The sequence below is a fragment of the Cynocephalus volans genome, chromosome 8, assembly GCF_027409185.1.
Source record: "Cynocephalus volans isolate mCynVol1 chromosome 8, mCynVol1.pri, whole genome shotgun sequence".
NCBI lineage: Eukaryota > Metazoa > Chordata > Mammalia > Dermoptera > Cynocephalidae > Cynocephalus > Cynocephalus volans.
In genome coordinates, this window is record NC_084467.1 from 43,309,282 (window position 1) to 43,330,339 (window position 21,058).

At 37.3% G+C, this 21,058-nt stretch overlaps 1 protein-coding gene across 3 annotated transcripts in view; it reads left to right on the forward strand.

Annotated features, from left to right (window-relative positions):
- Nucleotides 1-21,058, forward strand: part of OSBPL9 (oxysterol binding protein like 9) — a 166,861-nt gene that overhangs the window by 142,532 nt on the left and 3,271 nt on the right. For all 3 annotated transcript variants that reach the window (XM_063104026.1, XM_063104025.1, XM_063104024.1), the window contains 8 exons: nt 8,665-8,777; nt 9,205-9,323; nt 13,443-13,528; nt 16,017-16,188; nt 17,430-17,514; nt 18,244-18,354; nt 18,607-18,670; nt 18,776-18,916. In XM_063104026.1, coding sequence (XP_062960096.1) covers nt 8,665-8,777; nt 9,205-9,323; nt 13,443-13,528; nt 16,017-16,188; nt 17,430-17,514; nt 18,244-18,354; nt 18,607-18,670; nt 18,776-18,916 — 891 coding nt within the window. The remainder of the gene's footprint in view (nt 1-8,664; nt 8,778-9,204; nt 9,324-13,442; nt 13,529-16,016; nt 16,189-17,429; nt 17,515-18,243; nt 18,355-18,606; nt 18,671-18,775; nt 18,917-21,058) is intronic.

Below are 21,058 nucleotides of genomic sequence, written 5' to 3' on the forward strand. Positions count from 1 at the left end.
CTGGCAGATTTGGTGTCTGGTGAGGGCCCACTTTCTGATTCACAGATGGTGCCTTCTAGGTGTGTCTTCACATGGTGGAAAGGGCTAACTAGCTCTGTAGGGTCTATTTTATAATAACATTAATCCCATTCGTGAGACTACCAACTAATGACCTAATCACTTCCCAAAGTCCCCCACTTCTTAATACTATTGCAGTGGTGATTAAGTTTCAATGTATGAATTTGAGGAGGAAACAAACATTCAGACCATAGAATATGGTAAGGATAAGCATAGAAAGCCATGGTGGGACATTTTGAAGTCTTAAGAAGTCAGAGAAAGATTCCCAGAGGAGGAAGGGGAAGAAGTGATCCTAAGGTGAGATGTGGATCAGTAGAGAGAAGGAAAATAGGGGTGAGGAGAGGAAGGGAAAATGGAAATGTTTTCATGCAGATGGCACCTTGTTAGAAAGGCCTGGAGGCAAAGGGAGCTTGGTTTCTTTGAGAAACTCTTAAGTAGTTTAGTATGACTGAAGCATAAGGTGTGGTGAGTAGTTAAAAAAAAAAAAAGATGACAAGAGCCAGGGCATGAAAGAATTATTTAGCCTTTTAAGAATTTTGAACATTTTGGGCCAGCCCCGTGGCTCACTCGGGAGAGTGCGGCGCTGGTAGTGCTGAGGCCGCGGGTTCGGATCCTATATAGGGATGGCTGCTGCGCTCACTGGCTGAGCCTGGTGCAGACCACACCATGCTGGGGGTTGCGATCCCCTTACTGGTCAGGGAAAAAGAAAAGAATTTTGAACATTTTCTCATGAGTCATGTCAGTTGCTTGTCAGGTCTGCCTTTTAGAAAGATATATTTGCCTGAATTGTGTAGAGTTGAATGCAGGGGTACTGGATTACAAGTAGGGAGACCAGCCAAAACCTGGTAGTGAATTAAGAAATGTAGATGATCTAAGCTAAGGTGATAGTATTGAGAATGGAGGGAAATGCATGGATTCCAGAGATATTAACCAGGCAGATTTTGACAGATCTTGATATTAGGTTGATAGAGTTTGGATGTGTTGTCCCCTCCAAAACTCATGTGGAAATTTGATCTCCAATGTGGCAGTGTTGGAAACTGATTGAGTCACGGGGGCGGATCCCTCATGAATGGATTAATGCTCTCCCTGGGGAAGGGGGGATTAATGAGTGAGTTCTCGCTCTATTAGTTCCCACGAGAGCTCGTTGCTTAAAAAGACCCTGGCACCTTCTCTCTCTCTTGCTTCCTCTCTCTTGCTTCCTCTCACCATGTGATCTGCTTGTACCCGCCGGCTGCCTGCCACTTTCCACCATGAGTAGAAGCAGCCTGAGGCCCGCACCAGATGGCAGCTGTCCCAGAATTGTAAGCTAAATAAAAACCTCTTTTCTTTATAAATTACCCAGTCTCAGGTATTTCTGTTTTAGCAACACAAAACGGACTAGACCATAGGTTTTCTCTCATTAAAAATTATTTGACCAAGGCAAGAGAGCACACTCATTGGCCTAGGCAGGAGTCAAGGGCAGCCCCTCTGCCCAAAGCAGGCAGGAGCCAAAGGCAGCCCCCTCCATCCAGAAGCAGGCATGAGAGTACACCCAGGAGCCTAGGCAGGAGCCAAGGGCAACCCCCTCTGCCCGGAAGCAGACAAGACAGCACACCTGGGTGCCTAGGCAGGAGCCGAGGGCAGCACCCCTGCCCAGAAGCAGGCAAGAGAGCATGCCAAAAACACCACTTCCACGCAGTGGCCCACCACAGCCACTGCCACTGCCACCACCACCGCCACAGCCATGGCTGCTGCAAAAATGGCTCAATGCCACAGTAGTAGCAACAGTCACTGTGCAGGCAGCCTACCAGACCCTCAACTGCACTGACACAAGGAGAGTCACTAGTGGAGACCAGGAAAAGAAGAGAATGTCTCTCTCCTCATAGCCCACTCCAAGTAATAAAAGAAGCAACTGCTACCAGGTGACCAGACATCAACATAGTGATACTAGGGGCCGACCCCGTGGCACACTCGGGAGAGTGCGGCGCTGGGAGCGCAGCGACGCTCCCGCCGCGGATTTGGATCCTATATAGGAATGGCCGGTGTGCTTACTGGCTGAGTGCCGGTCAAGAAAAAGACAAAAAACCAACCAAACAAAAAAAAACATAGTGATACTAGAAATATGAAAATCCAAGAAAATTTTACACCACCAAAAGAATACAGTAATTCTCAAATACCAGACCCTATAGAGCAGGAAGCCCTTGAAATTACTGCAAAGGAATTCCAAGCAGAAATTTTAAGAAAACTCACTGAGATACAAGAAGACTCAGTCAACATAATGAAACAAGAAAAAAAAAATCCTGGATATGAAGGAGGAAATTTACAAAGAGATTTAATACCATAGAGAAGAAGGTAGCAGAAGTAATGGAACTGAGAGATTCACTCACTGAAACAAAAAACTCAACCAATAGCTTAAGCAGCAGGCTAGACCAAGCAGAAGAAAGAATTTCTGATCTTGAAGATAGTCTTTCTGAAACAACCTAGGCAGACAAAAAAAGGGGAGAAAAGAATTTGAAAAAATGAAGGAAATCTAAGAGAGCAGGCAGACAACCTTAAGCACACAAACATTTGGATCTTGGGTGATCCAGAAGGGGAGGAGGAAGGAAAAAGCATGGAAAAACTATTCAACAAATAATAATGGAAAACTTTCCAGGTATAGGGAGAGAAATGGACCTTCAGATCCAGGAGGCTCAAAGATCCCCAAACAGATTCAACCCCAAAAGACCCTCTCCAAGACACATTATATGCAAACTGGCAATGCTCAAAGACAAAGAGAGAATCTTAAAAGCAGCAAGAGAACAGCAGAAACTCTACAGGCTAAAAGAAAATAGGATGATATATTCAAAATACTAAAAGAAAAAAACTGCCAGCCAAGAATACTATACCCAGCAAGGCTATCCTTCAGAAATGAAGGAGAAATAGTGTATTTTTCAGACAGACAAAAACTGCAAGAATTCACTACCACATGATCAGCCCTACAAGAAATCCTCAAGGAAGTCCTGCATCTGGAATCCAGAAAATGATAATCATTACCATGAATACACAAGAAAGAACAAAACCCACTGGTAGAACAAAAATGCAAACAGGAAGAAGAAACTAAATCACAAAAAACCATAACAGTGTAATAATGCCCCTGCTTTATTTCTGGTTTTAGTCATTTTGGTCTTTTCTTTTTTGGTCAGTCTAGATAAAGGTTTGCAAATTTCATTGATCTTTTTAAAGAATCAACATTTGGTTTTGTTGATTTTCTCTTTGTTTTTTTAATTCCCTGTTTTATATATTTCTGTTGTAATCTTTATTTCCTACTTATTTGCTTTTCGTTTAGTTTGGTTATCTTTTCCTGTTTTCTTAAGGTAGAAGTTTACACTACCGATTTGAGGTTTTTCTTATTTTTAATATAGATGTGTACAAGTATAAATTTTCCTCAAAGCACTGCATGATCCCTGCATCCTATAAATTTTGATATATTGCACTTTGATTTTTATCTCAAAGTGCTTTCTAATTTCCCTGTGATTTTTCTTTTTACCCATTGTTTATTTAGGAGAATGTTGTTTAAAGTCCACACATTTGTGAATTTTCTAAATTTCCTTTTGTTATTGTGGTCAGAGAACATATTTTCTATGATCTTTGTCTTTTTAAATGTATTGACTTGTTTTAATAAAATATAAATAAATTTTTTTACATCAACTGCCAAAAAAAATTTGACCAATTTTGCACCATTTAATTTATGTACCATTGTACAGAAAAGGTTTTAACTGGCATTTACCTGATAGCTAATAAGCAGAATACTTTTCAGCCCTAATGGTATAAAGGTTGCTATGGTTAATTAAGAGTTTGAATTCTGGAATCTCAGAAATAATGAGTTCTAAATCTGTTTTGCTTCAGTGGTGTGTGACCTTGGTCAAGTTATTCAACCTATATAATCTTCAGTTTCCTTATATGTAAAATGAAAATAATAATAGTTTCAACATTGAGGGGTCATTGTGAATATTTAAATGAGAATAATGTTAAGTCAAGTGCTTAATATAGTATCAGGCTCATAATACGCACTCAATAAATAATAGCTGTTATTATAGAAAACAAATATTTATTTGCTTTCATTTTACTTGTGTTGTAGATGTGGTTGGCTTATTAGTTTTAGTTGGGTATTTTTTCCAACTCTACTGCTTTCTCAGGGGCTGGTACTATTGCTATAGTTTGGGTTTTGCATTGTAAGATAGTACGAATTTGGAAATAGTTATGTGTTAATTTTCAAGCTAAGTACCATCATCCAGTCCTTAAACCTCAAACACTGGTTTCTTCTTATAAGAAATATTGTGTAGGACTCTAGTTCTCTTAAGTGTGCACGAGTTGAGAAATATGGCATTCGTAAATTGCATCATAACTGCTCAAAATCTCAGCATTTATATGGAAAATTACTATATTGTTTCATGAAGTTTTATAACTTAGTGGATCAAATTCAGTTTTTGAATGTGGAGAAAATGTAAAATATATGCAATGTAGGTGAACACACATGGTTAAGACATGGGACTTAAGGAAGGGAGGTTTGAATCCACAACTCAAGGAGACCAGGTTAGCAGAAAGGGTTCGGTTTAGCATATTGGTTTCTTTTTTGTAATGTTGTATGTTGGGAAATAAACTATTGAGAAGCAGCAGTTTGCCAATAGAAATTTCACTTTAATTTTGAAAAAAATATTTTTTTATGATAGTGGGGTTAAAAGAAAATAAGCATTTAGAAGAAAATTCCGAAGTAAAAGATTATAATTGATTTTTGCTTAGTTTGTTCATTGTTTTATTTAAACAATTAAAGGCAGTTTCTTACATGAGACATTAACTGTTATTCTAAAAAAGTATGCTTGTTCTAGTAAATGGACTCATCTCTGTATCTTCTGAACGCATGTAACTATATTCAGTAAAAGCTTGAAAATATGTAGTTAGTGCCTTCCTTATAACATCACTGATAGTCTCTGGCCCCAGTTTAAGGGATTCTCCTTAAATATTTATGAAATAGAAAAATTTAAAACATCTATTGAAATAGGCATATATATGAAGTCATCTGTAGTCTCTTAGGCGTCTCCCTTTCCTCCCTCTTTTAAGCTTCCTTCTCTGTGTTCTCCCAGTACCCTACCCTATAACAGACACACAGTTCATGAACTTCCCATTTGAAAGGATCCAGAGTTAAGTTCTATTTCAATAAACCTACTCTAGGTTCTTTTTCTTCTTCAATTACTCACTCTCCATAGCTACTATAATCTTAAAGACCAAACTGGTAGGGACTGCAAGTGTTTCATTTGGTCAGCACAGTGTTTTGTTGACTTGTTTTTTTGTTTTGTTTTTAAAGAGGCTTTAAATCTGTTCAAATTGGGAATGCTGGCTCCAGTTCCATATTATCTTATAACCTGTCCCTATTCATATATTTATGTTCTCTGCCTGGCCTCTGTAGGTATTTCAGTTTATTACACCTGCTGGTCATCAGCTACTACCACTAGTTCTATTTTTTTTTTTTTAACTCATATCTATTTTATACTTTACTTATTGGTTTTTAATCAACATACAGTGTAGTTGATTTTCATGTCCCTTTACCAGTTCCCCCCCCACCCCCACATCAACACATATCTGTTCACTTATCTTAACAACTTAACAAGTTCAAGGAATTATTGCTACCACTAGTTTTCTCACTCTCAGGTCAAGTTTCTATCTACTATTATATTTCTTTCTCTCTCTGAAGGAAGAGAACTTGAAAGCAAGTCCTTTTATTATTCCATTTTTAAAGACCTATAGTAATGATAGCTTCTTTGTGAACTATGTTATTGAGCAGTGTGGTTTACACATTTATAAATTAGAAGAAAAGTACATCTTGTAAAGAACTTATACTTCGGAACCAGACATGCATTTGAAATGTCTCCATTATTTACCAGCTGTATGACCTCAGGCTTGTCATTGAACCTCTGAGCATCTATGTCTTGTGAGAGGGATTATGCCTGCCTTATAGGGATATTATGGAGAAACACACAGTATATGTCATAATAAATTATTATTATAATTAAGTTCAGAGCTTTTCATTTTTTAATATCCTTTATTTATGATTTTATGCTTAAATTCTAGGCATTAGTCCATTAAAGATAAACCTTTGCTGTTTGCATATATGTTGTCGTTGTTTTTAACTATTCTTTAAATCCTTTGTCCTGAACAAGGTAAATTGTGGAATGGCTGGAAATTTATCCATTTTTTCCATTTTGAGCCTTATTGAGTATTTCACATAACCCAGACATGGTTTCTAACCATGGGTTAAGAAGAAAAAGCACAGCATAAATAGATGTGACCTTTGGAATTACATCTAAAATAAAATTCATGTTTTATAGGATTTGGGGTTTTTAGATCAATTGATTTAAAGTATTGACTCTATTTTGGGGCTGGCCCGTGGCTCACTTGGGAGAGTGTGGTGCTGATAACACCAAGGCCACGGGTTCGGACGGTTAGCTCACTGGGTGAGCGTGGTGCTGACACCACCAAGTCAAGGGTTAAGATCCCCTTACCGGTCATCTTTAAAATATATATATATTTATATTTTTATATATATATATATATATATAGAGAGAGAGAGAGAGAGAGAGAGAGAGAGAGAGAGACTCTATTCTGATGATGTATTATAGAGCCACAAACATTTGAAGATAATTTTCATTTAGTTTTCTTTTATTTAATGATATTTTGATTTCTCTTACTTAGACAGTATTTGTTATTGCCTCTCAAAACTGGTGAGGTAGACATTAGTTACAGTACCTTGTGATGTGTATTAAGTGCATTATCAAAGGAGCAATATTTAGTTATCTAAGGATTTTTTTTTAATAGATGAAAGGTAACAAACCAGGGCAAACTATGTTTACATTAGAATACATAATACATTCTAATATTAAGAATATTCTATTATTCTAGTGTTCTAATACAAGCAAAACCCAGATGATTTTTAGGGCAGTGAAACTCTTGTGTATGATACTACAGTGGTAGATTCTGAAGAAACTGAGGCCAGATATGTAAAATAGAGTTTATTTGGACTAGGGCATTGCAGTGGGAATACACATGCCATAGTAAACTGTGCGTATTCAGGGAGGTAAGGGAAGACAAAGGTTTTTAAAGGCAAAAGAGAAAATCACACGTAATTTGTTTTGAAACAAAGAGAACATTGGTTACGGGTTTATCAAAGAAGTTGATGCCCATTCATTACTGGAGACAGTGTCAGGCAAATGTTCTTGTATATCATCATCTAAGCTGTCCTTGTGACTCATGTGTAGCAAGTTGCAGTTTGAAAAAGTCTTTGGCAGAAGTTTGTGTTACACGCATATGTGGGTAAGAGTCTCTAGTGGTTCTTATTGTATACGTGAATGCCCTCCCTTCTCAGCATACTGGCTTTATTTATTTATTTTTTGTTAGAGTTCGACACACGACTACATTTTGATTCTGACAACTTTCACAATGTTATCATACATTTGTCAAAACCCATAAAATGCACAATGCCAAGAGTGAACCCCAATGGAAACTGTGTACTTTGGGTGATAATGATGTGTCAGTGGAGGCTCATCAATTGTAAAAAATGTACTGCTCTGGTGAGGGATGATGATAGTGGGGGGTTGTGCATATGTAAGGATGGGAACTATATGGGAACTCTCTGTACTTTCTGCTCAATTTTGCTGTGAACCTAAAACTTCTCTATAAAATAAGGTTTATTAATTGTTAAAAAATCAAAGTAACAAGGGCAAACTATGTTTAAATTAGATTACATAATGTTTTACACTTGTAGATTTGTAATAAGCCTGATTATTATGTTATGTCTGTACCATTTTATAAATACCTGCAGTGTGAGAAATTTGGTTTCTGTTTTTACACTTAATAAGAAAACTGTATGCCTTTCTGATTATTCTTTTTTTATATACAGATACTTACATGGGTAAATTATTATCACATATAATGATCTAATAGAGGAAGCTTTCTTTTGACTTGTTAACCACCTCATAAAGCCAGTTATGATAAACTTACTTGTAAAAGTAATATGTATTTTTTATTTTATAATTTCAAATACAGTTTTTAATGACTGGGAAGAGTGTTAATACCAATGTGGGCTTTTATCAAAGGATCTCAAAAATATAATCAAGACATCCTTCTGAGACTTAGCAATGGACTGTTGCCATTTTTGAGTTTCTAGATATTGTTGCCAGGGATCATAGTGTATCTATATTTAAACAAAATAACAAAATCAAAAAATAAATTCTAGTTTTAAACTTAGATGCAGAGGCAAAAATCTCAGTAATTTTTGGTGACTTCTGTGCTTTGCCTTTCATCTTTGCTTGTTGAGCATATACCATGCAAAAAGACAAGAGACCTTGTCATCAGTCTTTACAGTTTATAATCATGGAATGAGAGTGACGGAGAGTTGGAAAGCTTATGTATTTATGTACTCATATGTAACTAGCTAACTCTAAGGGTCTATTTTGTTTCTATCACCTATCTGAGTATACTGGTTTTAAGTAGCTTTGTAGGTTTGTAGCTTTGTTGGTTTTACTATGATTCTAAATTGCTTTCTTTAGCTTAAGAAGGTGATTAATGGTTTTTTGAGTGTTTTTTTTTTTTTTTTAGTTCTTCTGGATCTGCCTCAGTCTTGACGCACAGCAGCTCAGGAAATAGTCTAAAGCGCCCAGATACCACAGAATCACTTAATTCTTCCATGTCCAATGGAACAAGCGATGCTGGTAAGTGCCTTTGAGAATTTAACTTTTTTTTTTTTAATGATGCAGAAAAGAAATTTTTAATGACATGAAAAACAATCACAATATATTGTTGCATAAAAATAAATAATTTATCCAGTATATAGGATTGATCTGGAAAGTTCAGAGACCTGAAGGGTGAAGTCTCCTTCTTAGAGGCACAAACAATGCAATTTTTGATACAAAAATGTCCTAAGAAATTTATTGTTGTCCTTTTATATAATTTTTTTATTGATGTATAATTTACTTAACATAAAACTTACCCTTTTAAAGTGTGCAATTAAGTGGTTTTTAGGATATTCAAAAAGCTCTGCAGCCATTTTTTTTTTTTCCTTAAGAACATCTGTAATACTGGTAGCAGCACAGATTGGCCCAATGTAACACCAGTCTAAGAAGATCTGTTTTATTTTAGACCTTTTCGATTCACATGATGATAGAGATGACGATGGGGAGGCAGGGTCAGTGGAGGAGCACAAGAGTGTTATCATGCACCTTTTGTCACAGGTTAGGCTTGGAATGGATCTTACTAAGGTAAGAACCAAATTTGGCATTTGCTATAAGTTTTAATGTGTGTGTGTGGATTCTCAGTGATTGTGTGGTGGGAGTGTGCCTGTAAATGTAGTAAAATGACATAACTTTTTTTATACTGTGTTTTGTGCTTTAATGTACATGTAGACGAGTAAACCGGAAATTTTGGTAAGTGCATGAAATAAGTGAAGCTAGAATAATTTCATAGAGAACAGTATGTAGGGTTGTGTGGATTAAGATTTGGATTTTAGTTGGGGCTTGTTAAACAAGAAATAATATTGGGCTTGGTTAGTAGTTTGGGTAAAGTTTAAAGCAGTGTTGTGTGTGCAGAATCAAAATGAGCAGAGTTCTAATCTTGGAGTCAGAAGACCTCTGTTTGCATCCTACCTCTGCTATTACCAAACCATGTGGCCTTGTGCAAGTCTCTTCCACTGTGATCTTTAGGGTTCTCATTTGCAAAATGGACATACAGTGATCTACTTCACAGGATTATTGTAAGGACTTAGTGTATGTAAAATTATGTGGCACATACTGAGTCATACAATTACTGTAGTCTGGATTTGAATCTGAATTTAAACTTGGAGCTCTAAACAGAATGCCCGATTAGGGAGACTGGTGTGTATGGATGCCTTTATATATCCCTGCCACTGTGCCAGAAGCCTTATCCTTTCACTGAATTCTCACCACAGCACTGCAAAATAGGTGTTATTATTAATTTCATTTTATAGATGAGGAAGCTAAAACTTATAGAGGTTGCAGAACTTAACTAAGTCATATTAAGTGGCAGAACTCAGATTCTAATGAGGTCTGATTTTAAAACCTGTAATCTTTCCACTACTGCCTTTGTCTTGAAAACTTGGGCTGTAATAGCTTTCATATTGGTTGAGGGCTGTAATAGCTTTCATATTGGTTGAATTATTCTACCCAGCTTTAGAAAGTTAATTAAATTTAGGATTTTCACTCTTGTTATGACAAAATCAACTCCAGTGCTACATAGTCTTTGTCATTAGTGAGCTTTATGTCTGTTTTGGAATTAGAGAGCCAGTAACCAAAAGACTAACCCATAATGCCTTGTAGAAGATGTCTGTAATCAAACCTTTACCCTTAATCCAAGTGAGAACAGAAGGACAAGGATAATATTAATTTATGAAGCCCAACATACTTACCAGGAAATGCATCAGTAGGAGAATATTAGCAGGAGTTTGCCCCAGAATTGCTTCAGTAAAGCTGGCCCTTTTGTTGCTGTTGTTAGAAGGACATTCTTTTCCGAAAGACCCTCATTCTTCCCATTGAATCTCATGGGTCAGAGTAAGGCATGTGTTCATGCCTAAACTAATCACTGGCCAGAGAAGGTAAGGTGATTAGTTTAGATTAAGCCGCTTTTGCCCCTTGAGAACCGAGAGAGGGCCGTGGCAGCCTATAGGCAGAACCTGAACTGAATCAGAGTTCTTGTTACGGATGACACGGGGATGTGGGGAGGCAATGAAAAGTGCCTGCCACAAATGGATTTGGAATTCTTGCCTCACATGATTTTCTTTGGCAGATAATCCATATTTGGGTCTATAGCCACTAGAACTTTAGTATGAGTGATATTATAATAATTATTTTTTACTGAATGTGTTAAAATTTAGCCCTTTTAGAAATGTTTATGGACACAAACAAATGGCTGTGATTGCCAGCAGATTCTGAAATCTTAGTTCCTTTTATGCATTCCAAAGTAATACTACAATAACACCTTAAATTTGTATCTTATTCTTCTATTTATAAAAATGTTTTCTCACTTCAGATACTTTTCAGAAAGTTTATTTTCCAAATATTTTACACTTTTAGGGAATACTACAAAGACACATCCCAATTTCCTCACTTAGCCTTTTAAACATAAACAAGGCATGTATTTATCCTCCTTTTACAGGAACTGAGAGAAGCTAAGTTAATTTTCCAGGGCCTCCCACAGCTAAGCAGTGGCAAAACAAGTGCTTGAATCCAGGTTTTAAGACAGTAAAGCCCAGCTGTCCTTCATCATTGTTCCTAGCCGTTGGACAAAAGGGCATCATCAGTGTAGTGCTAAAATCATTGAAGGTCTGCTGAATGAGAGTTCTCAGGAAAATTTTTAAACAGGAGAGAAATTTTTTATTTTTTTTTAAATTATAAGTGATGTCAAACTTCTTTTTGTTTTTTGGCTGTTTTGTTTTGTTTTTATTTAATATCTTATTTAATTCCTTAGTCCATTTTTCTACTGGAGTAGTAATTTTTTTCTTGTTGATTTCTAAGAGCTGCTTATATATTAAAAGTATTTACCCCATTTTTTCTTTAGCATTCTTACTTGGTGGTTTATAATTTCTTAGTTCTCCAAAGTGATAGGAAGTTGCACCACGTCAGTGTATAGGCTCACCTGCTTATCTGACCATGTTTAGATTAGAACCATACATGTTCTGTGGAAGGAAAATGTTTACTTAAAATTTAAAGGTTGAAGGAGTCTGATAATAAAAATTCTGAATGTTACAGCCCTAGTGTCCCTTTGCAAACTTACGTTCCATTGGCCCTTTTTATATACTCTTTATAAATAACTCTTTATACTCTGCCTCTTTATACTGTATATGGAGAAATGGCCACAGTTGTTCACTGGTTAATCTTTGTCACACCCTATTTCCTGTCTCTGTGTTGTTTTTTTCCTGTCTCCATGTTTTGTTTTTCTGTCTCCCCCCCGACCATCTACTATAGCCTTACTCTTCTCTAAGGCTTTTGTCTAGTGCCACCTGAATAAATTGGTCCCCAGCTCTGTCCTCATTCTGCTTCCCCAAGTAGAACATAATCTTTCCATCAACTGAACTTCCAGGGTATTTTGAGCATCTCTTGTATGTTATTTGTCACATTGCACCTAAAATTTAAATGCTGGTGGTATCCTCTCATACTTACCTTTGCCTCCTCTATAGCTTTTCATAGAGGATCTTGAATACAGTGGATATATGGTAATTAGTAAGTGTAAAGGAAGTTTTGCTTACTCTGGTGTTCTGATTCTATAATGAGTAACTGATAATCCGATACACATTCAAAAACTCTTCCATTCACATTCCCTAATGAAGATTTTCCCTTTTTATTGGTTAATTCTCATCTTTCTCATCTCTTCTCATATTCCAACTTCCCTTACTTTCCTCTGCCACATTCCCAGTCCCTGAGCATAAAACCATGGGCTCAGCCCCATGGTGGAAAGAATTTGTTTATTCCCAATCTTTATTCTCCTCTTCCTTTTGTTCATTCCTTTAATTGCTCATTTAAAAATTTCTTACTATGTAAATAGTAGCTGAAATTGCAAGTGTGAATAAAACTTGATCCTTGCATTCTAGGAGCTCATTATATATTTTAGGATACAAATAAATGAATAGATAAATTTCCTAATACACCTATCTAAGGATGACACAGAAGCAGCAGTAGAGAGGAAAGTACTCAGACACTGCCCCCCACAAGTCAGACAGACTCAATTTTGAATTCCACATTAGTAATCAAGCAGTGAGAAAAATTTTCACGCTCTGTGAGCTTCATATTTCTGCATTGTAAAATAGGGATGATAATTCATCATAGGGCTGTCGTATAATTTAATAAGATAATCTATATGTAATGCCACAGCAGAAAGAAGGTATTAAAGAAATGCTACTGAGTAGTTTGTTGTTATTATAGTCAAGGAGGAAAGGGAGGTTGCACAGGGGAAGTGACATTTGTTTTTTTTTTTAAAGATGACCGGTAAAGGGATCTTAACCCTTGACTTGGTGTTGTCAGCACCACACTCTCCCAAGTGAGCCAACCAGCCATCCCTATACAGGATCCGAACCCTTGGTGTTATCAGCACTGCACTCTCCCGAGTGAGCCACAGGCTAGCCCCAGGAACTGACATTTGAACACTGAAAGCCCCTTCTGTGTTTTTCATCTCCTGGGCAGGTTAATGGGCATTTCCAAGTCAGAACAGTTTAGGAAATAGTTTTTAGAAGCATGCCTGGGCAATCCGTTGTAGGTGTTATGATTGGAATGAGTTTTAGTTGTTGTTATTGTTGTTGTTTTAGCATTTTCGCAATCTGTGTATCTGCAGTAGAATTTGATCCTCATTGGTCAAATATGTATGTTTTTCAGGTAGTTCTTCCAACATTCATTCTTGAAAGAAGATCTCTTTTAGAAATGTATGCTGATTTTTTTGCACATCCGGACCTGTTTGTGAGGTATTTGACTAAACACAGTAGTTACCAATTTTTTAAGATGTTACTGAATAGCTTTCTGCCTTTGCAGGAGAAATGGATACCTTCTTACCTTTCAGACATTTTTGGGTAAAAGTGGTATTGAATATTGAGCTTATATTAGATGCCTGTCAGTTTCCTTAGGTTATATGGTGGTGATATTGTTAGGCAACCAAGTTTAACAATTAAAAAAATTCTTAAGAACCCATTAATAGATGGCCAGTATTTATAGGGTCGAGGCTATGAGCTTATTTGGTCTAAGCATTGGTAATTAGTTAAATTATTTACGCTATATCCTGATGAAGTTCAGTTTACTGAGTTCAGCAAACTTTTTTTAAAGCACCTGTTGTTTGCCAAGCACTTTGACTTTTTCTTTCTCCAACTCAAAACAAAGTGCTTGGCAACGTGTTTACAGTCTGTGTCCAGATTATAGACCGATTCATAAATTTTAAAAATAAAGCTTGCTATACTAGATATATGTATATGTACAAGGGATAGAAGTGATGTAAAGATGGGATTGATTTAAAAGGAGTGAGTTCACATTGCTTTTCACTGGTAGCAGGAAAATTTTCTTTGCAATGGGAAATGTTCTAATCCATCTTCTCTGCATTCATTGGTCTTAGACTATGGTTTACTGAGGCCAGATACAAATCACTGAGGTTTCCCAGTTGGGTGGGTACATTGGCCGACATTGATATATATGTATACAGTATTTTCTTCTGGATGAAGATTTAAGAAAATCATTTAACCAATTCTCAAAGGACAAAATAATATAATATTCAAATAAATATGGCAGTATTTAAATTAATAGATAATTTAACAAATTAAATGTAAACATTTATTAGTGGCACGTATGAGTAAAAATGCAAAGTACCAGTTGTTCATTAGATATGTTTGAGATTTAAGGGTAGTGTTTATGTATGAGAGGTCCCTTAGAGGAGCCACTTAAAAAATATAAAAGTATTTTGTACAAAAATACAACTAAAAAGCCAATAGATAAAATAAAATGGAACACTAAAAATACTTGATTATTCCAAAAAAGGAGGAAAGGAGAAATAATGGAACATGGAACAAAGAGGACATGTAGAAAACAAATACCAAGAAGGTAGAGTAACACCCAAGTATATCAATAACTACACTAAATGTAAATAGCACAGACACTCCATTTAAGAGAACAGCAGTTGTCAGATCAGATAAAAAAGCAAGATGTATCTGTATGCTGTTTGCTAGACAGAGACCTTAAATATAGAGACACTGGTTAAAGTATGGACAGTGATAGACCATGCAAAACACTAAGCATATCAAAGCTGATGTAGCTGTATTAGTATCAAAGGAGACTTTTAAGACAAATATTACCAGAGACAAATAGGAACATTTTGCAAAGATAAAAGCATCAATTTATTAAGAATAAATAATACTCCTAAGTACGTATGTATCTAATAACACAGCTTCAAAATACATGCAGCAAAAATTGACTAAAGGGAGAAATAAACAAGTTCCCAAATTCCTCCCTCAGGAACTAATTGAACAAGTAGCCCCTCACCCCCTTTTCCCCAAGAAAATCAGTAAGTCTGTAGAAGATCCAAATAGCGTTATCAATCAACTCGACTCAGTTGACCTTTCTAAACACTACCCAACAATTGTATAACACAGTTTTTTCAGGTGCACATGGAATGTTCATCAAGATAAATCACATACTGGGAAGTCTTTATAAATTGTGCACATGGAATGTTCATCAAGATAAATCACATACTGGGAAGTCTTTATAAATTTAAAATAATTGGAATCATACAGATTATATCCTCTGACCGTGAAATAATTAAGTTAGAAGCTGATAACACAAATACAGAAAATCTCCAACTATTTGGCATTTAAACAAGACATTTATATTAAGTTCTGGAACAGGCAAAACTCTAATCTGTGCTACTAGAGACCAGAGGCAGTGTTTGCCTCTGGGTAACAGGTGGTGATTTCTTGCAAAGGGGAATGGGGAACCTTTCTGGAATAATAGAAATGTTCTGTGTCTTGATTGGGTGGTAATTAATTAGATGGATATATACATTTGTCAAATTCCTCAAACCAAACTCTAAGATCAGTGTATTTAATTACATATATTATACAGTTATGCGCTGTAAAACATTTTGGTCAATAACAGACTGCATATACGATAGCAGTCTCATAAAATTATAATGGAGCTGGAGATGTGTAGTAGGCTGTACCATCTAGGTTTGTGTAAGTGCACTGATGTTTGCACAGCGATGAAATCACCTAATAACAATTTCTCAGAACATATCCCTATCATTAAGCAATGCATGACTCTACTTCAATTTTAAAAAGAAACTCTGAGGTAACTCCTGGTCCTGGGTCCTTGGTCCTTTCAGCCTGGCTCACAGTAGACCACGTTGGGGGATGCTGCATCAGCTTGTGTCCTGCCAAAAAGCAGGGCATTAAATAATGTCTTTCTCCCTTGCAGTATTAGTGACCAGAAGGATCCCAGGGATCGAATGGTTCAGGTTGTGAAATGGTACCTCTCAGCCTTTCATGCAGGAAGGAAAGGATCGGTTGCCAAAAAGCCATACAACCCCATTTTGGGCGAGATCTTTCAGTGTCACTGGACATTACCAAATGATACTGAAGAGAACACAGTGAGTTCTGCATGGACACTTTTAATTATCTTAAGTAATATGCTGATTCAAGATTTCATTTTAGTTAGGGGCAGATAATAATGATGAAAGCAGTGATGAGAAGGTACTCACCATCCATAGGGCATTGTTGAATATTTCAGCATATTTTGAATATTGTGAGAAGGGGGAAAGAGTGGCATGAGATGAGAATGGATATTTAGAAATCAGATCATGCAGGCTCTTGTAAGCCATGCTGATAGTTTTATGGCTTGCCAAGGTCTCATTTTTGTTTTGAAAAGATTGTTATAATTTTGTGAAAAATTAATTGAAAAGGGGCAAATAGAAGCAAGCAGACCATTGAGGAGGCTTTAGCATTTATCCAGAAGAGACCAAACTGGTTGATTCAAACTGTAATTCAGAGGTAGATCTGATACATGGATTGAGGTGAGGGAAAGGAGACAATCAGAGGTGAATCCTTGCATGTGGACTTCAGCAGTTGCTGGCGTCGTTTACTGACAAGGAAAAGATTGGATTTGGGGAGGGGAAAAATCAAGAGCTGTAATAGAGTAGGAGGGGACTGTTAAACATGTTAGTCGAGCTATCAAGTAGGGAGTTGGAATTTAAGTGTGTGGAGTTCAGGGGAGAGATCTGAGATGCAGATGGGGCTTTCAGAGATTTAATTATATTTAGATGACATTTTTTTAAAGCCCTAGGATTGAATGAAATTATCTAGGAAGAAAGCATAGCTAGAGATGAGTAGGTAACCCAGAACTGAGTCTCAGGGCTCTCATATTTAGAGGTTGGTTTGAAGATGACATCCAGCCAAGGAAGACTCAAATACATGTTAAGAGGCCTCTAGAAGTAGGAAAAAACAGGCCCCTAGCCCACAGCACCTGGCACATAATAATCTTTCAGTAAACATGACTCTCCATATCTTTCCCTTTCGAAGTGACACATTACATGTAGTCCTCACCGAAGACAGATGCAATGTGTCTATTCTTATTCATTTGGCAGACATAGTGCCTGCTGTGTGCCAGGCCTGACCCTGAGTTAAGCATATGACCTTGCCTTCAAGGATGTCTTAGTCCAGTCAGGAAGACTGACAGAAAGTGATAATTACAATGGTGTAATCAAGTGCCATAATAGAAATATGTATAGAGTGCTTGGTGTGTGTAGAGGAGGGAGCAGACTCTAGTTTCAGGTTTTCTGCAATGTCATTTGTGTTGCACATCAAAAGAAAATGATGTTATATTTGCTTGCAGGAGTTAGTTTCAGAAGGACCAGTTCCCTGGGTTTCCAAAAACAGTGTAACATTTGTGGCTGAGCAGGTTTCCCATCATCCACCCAGTAAGTTACAGAGCTCCTCTGCAACATCCACACTCAAACTATTATGTCTAAAGAAGGTCATTAAAAGCTCCATAGCTGAGGTCACTTTACTGTCAGTTGTATAGATAGCTTATCTTCCCTATTACCTGAAGTGGAAACTCATTTGATTGTTTTCTCATATCTGCTCCTCGAATAAGTTCCAAAGACTCTTTTACTTCAGTGATTAAATACGTGTAAAAATAAGCAATGTGGCAAACCAACTTTTAATGCTTCTAAAGTCATCTTACACATAATTATCTGCAAAACAGAGAGACCTCAGCAACTCTGAGACATCTGTATAAATGATAATGGTTTTTGCACAGTATATTCCTGACATAGGGGATAAAATACATATCTTCAAAATATTGTTTGTTCAATGCAGTATTAAGATGAAATACTGGATGGGTCTGGATTGGGGCTGGAGCATGGGCATACTTGCTGACCAGAACAGTAGCCCTTTTGATCTTAAGCCTCTCCTAATTGGACACAGCCTCATGTTTCAGGGAAGCTCCTGCCCACATGGCTCTGAATGGATGCTTGCATTGGGGAAAAGGATATAAAAGGCAGGTGGGCACCTCCTGGCCTAATTTGAGACTGTTCTTTGAGGGGTTAAGGATATCCCTATGGAGCCAGTTTTTTCCCCAGGTTAAGTGAGTTTGGAGAGGTGGCTGTAGCTATATAGTGCACTAACTGAAAACAATTTCTATTCAGTTTCAGCCTTTTATGCTGAGTGTTTTAACAAGAAGATACAATTCAATGCTCATATCTGGACCAAATCAAAATTCCTTGGGATGTCAATTGGGGTGCACAACATAGGTCAGGGTAAGTCTGTTGGCACTGAGTGGACTAAGAGTTAATAGGAGAATTTTATATCATTCTAATATGTGGTGAACACTTGTCAAGTAAGAAAAAATGGCTTCTAGAAAGCCAGATTGCGTGTCATTGTTTGCATGTAAATGTGTGTACTGGGGGTGTGAGCAGGGGTGGATTGAATGGAGTATCCATCAACCAGACAACGAAGCCGTATGGCCAGTTGACACTACTCATCAGAGATTCTATCCCTTCTCTCCACAGGCTGTGTCTCATGTCTAGACTATGATGAACATTACATTCTCACATTCCCAAATGGTTATGGAAGGCAAGTAGAGCTGTGTCCATTGCCTCTGATCAGTAGCAGACGCTGCTACTTAAGCCATGCCCTTCCTCTCCTGTCAGCCTTACTTGAAAACTTTTGATTTTGCAGATCTATCCTCACAGTGCCCTGGGTGGAATTAGGAGGAGAATGCAATATTAATTGTTCCAAAACCGGCTATAGTGCAAATATCGTCTTCCACACAAAACCTTTCTATGGGGGCAAGAAGCACAGAATTACCGCTGAGATTTTGTAGGTATTTTTGTTTTTCTGCCTCAGTGCTCTTCTTATTCTCTGAAATACTTTTCCTTTTTTCTTTAACTAAAACTTCTATATTAGGAATTGACCATTTTAAAGGTTCTATCTTTTGTAAACTTGTTTCACATTTTATGTGTCACATCTCTCTAAAATCCCATTTCAGAAGGAGACCTAAAACCTAGGTTCAGAACAATCAGAGTTCATTGATGGGACCTCCTTTGTAGGAATCTGACTTGCAATGGGGAACTAAAAGGGGTCTTCTTAGGTTGCCTAGCTAACCCAGATCATGGATTCTTAACTCATTCTTATCAGATTGGACCATTAGCTAGTCCTTACAGTGAACTTTGTGACCCTCATTGAAGTGTCTCCAAATCGTCACAGCCCCTCTTTTTTCATGTCTTTGCTAAGGGAAAGACAGCAATCATCACATCTTGCAGGCATTTGGCTTGGTTCCATTTGACACTCTTGGGTCAGATGAAGACAGCTGTGCTGAGTAACTAGCAGTCAGCAGGGTGGGTGCAGAGACTGCCTAGAAGAGGAGTCTGCAGTGATTGTGCCAAGGCCTTATTGGGAAGTGTCCCAGACAGAAGACACACGACTGGTTAACCAGTTTCCCAGGGAGATAATTTGGTTTGGATGACAGAAGCAGCATCCAAGAAAATCTTGAGCAGGGTGGCAGCATGAACTCAAGATGAAGTTTAGTAAGGATCAGTATAAATGTAAAAAATTATTGTAGTCAGAAAATATGGGCAAGGCTTAGAAAGCAGAAGTCACCAGTATAATGTAGCTGCCCCCCCCCCCCCAAAAAAAACAGGCAGATGGTGGAGATAGGATGTTTAGAACAAAGACATGGGTGGGTGTGCATCTCAGAGCTTCTTAGAAGTAGCCAATACCAACAGGAACTGCTAGCTCAGCAGAATTTTCTGATTCAACTGAGGATTTTTGGACTTATTCGACTTTATGATGGCACAAAAGCAATATACATTCAGTAGAAACCATACTTCAATTACCCTTACAACCATTCTGTTTTTCATTTTCAGTATGGTATTGAATAAAGTACATGAGATATTCAACACTTTGGTATAAAATAGGCTTTGTGTTAGATGATTTTGACCAACTGTAGGCTAATGTAAGTGTTCTGAGCATGTTTAAGGTAGGTGAGGCACGTTTAAGTAGACTAAGCTATGATGTTCTGTTGGTTATGAGTATTAAATGCATTCTCAAATTATCAACATTTTCTATTTATGATGGGTTTATTGGGAGATAACCCCAACATAAGTCGAGGAGCATCTGTATAGGAGAAAGACTGCCCTCAAAGTTGAGCAGAAAGTCCTCTTGGTGGGTTTATTTTTTTCTCCCCACTCCCACTTGGTGGAGTCTTTAGGGACTGAGCATCAGACAGAGGATTACACTAGCTGAGTAGTTCTCAAACTTTTTGGTCTGTGGACCCCTTTACATTTAAAAATTATTAAGAACCCCAAAGAGCTTTTGTTTATGTGGCTTATATCTGTTTTTCATATTAGAAATTAAAAACTGAGGAAACTTTAAAATATTTCAATTCATTTATAAATGGCGATAATAGTGTTTTTAATGAAAGAATAGCTTTTCTAAAACTTTTCTTTAAAAACTTTATGAAAAGAGTGGCATTGTACATTTGTAAATTTCTCCTACCTGCTTCTTGCATTCATCTATTGCCACGTTCCACACAGCCTCTGGAAAACACCGTACACTTTTAAGAAAATTGAAAAAGGCAAATAATGTCTTAATATAATGAAAATAGTTTTGCGCTTATGGACTACCTCATTAACAGGGCCTTGGGAACCCCAGGCGTCTCCAGACCTCACTTTGAGAACCAGTGCATGACTTTCTAAGTAGGATCCTACCATTTTTTTCATATTGTTCCCTAGGCTTAACCCAATCTTGAGGACATTTAAGTTTCCAGCCAGTGGTAGAAGCTTTCATCCCTCCACACTGTTAATTTTTCTTTCTGACCTCTAATTTTAGTCTTCTGTTCATGCTTTGCCCTTCCTAATCTGGCCTTTGTTGTGTGCGTATCTTCCCAAATTCCATACCTGTCAGACATACCACTGTAGTGTCCAAGTAGAGGCCTGTCAGGGCTCTTGAGGAAGGGATCCT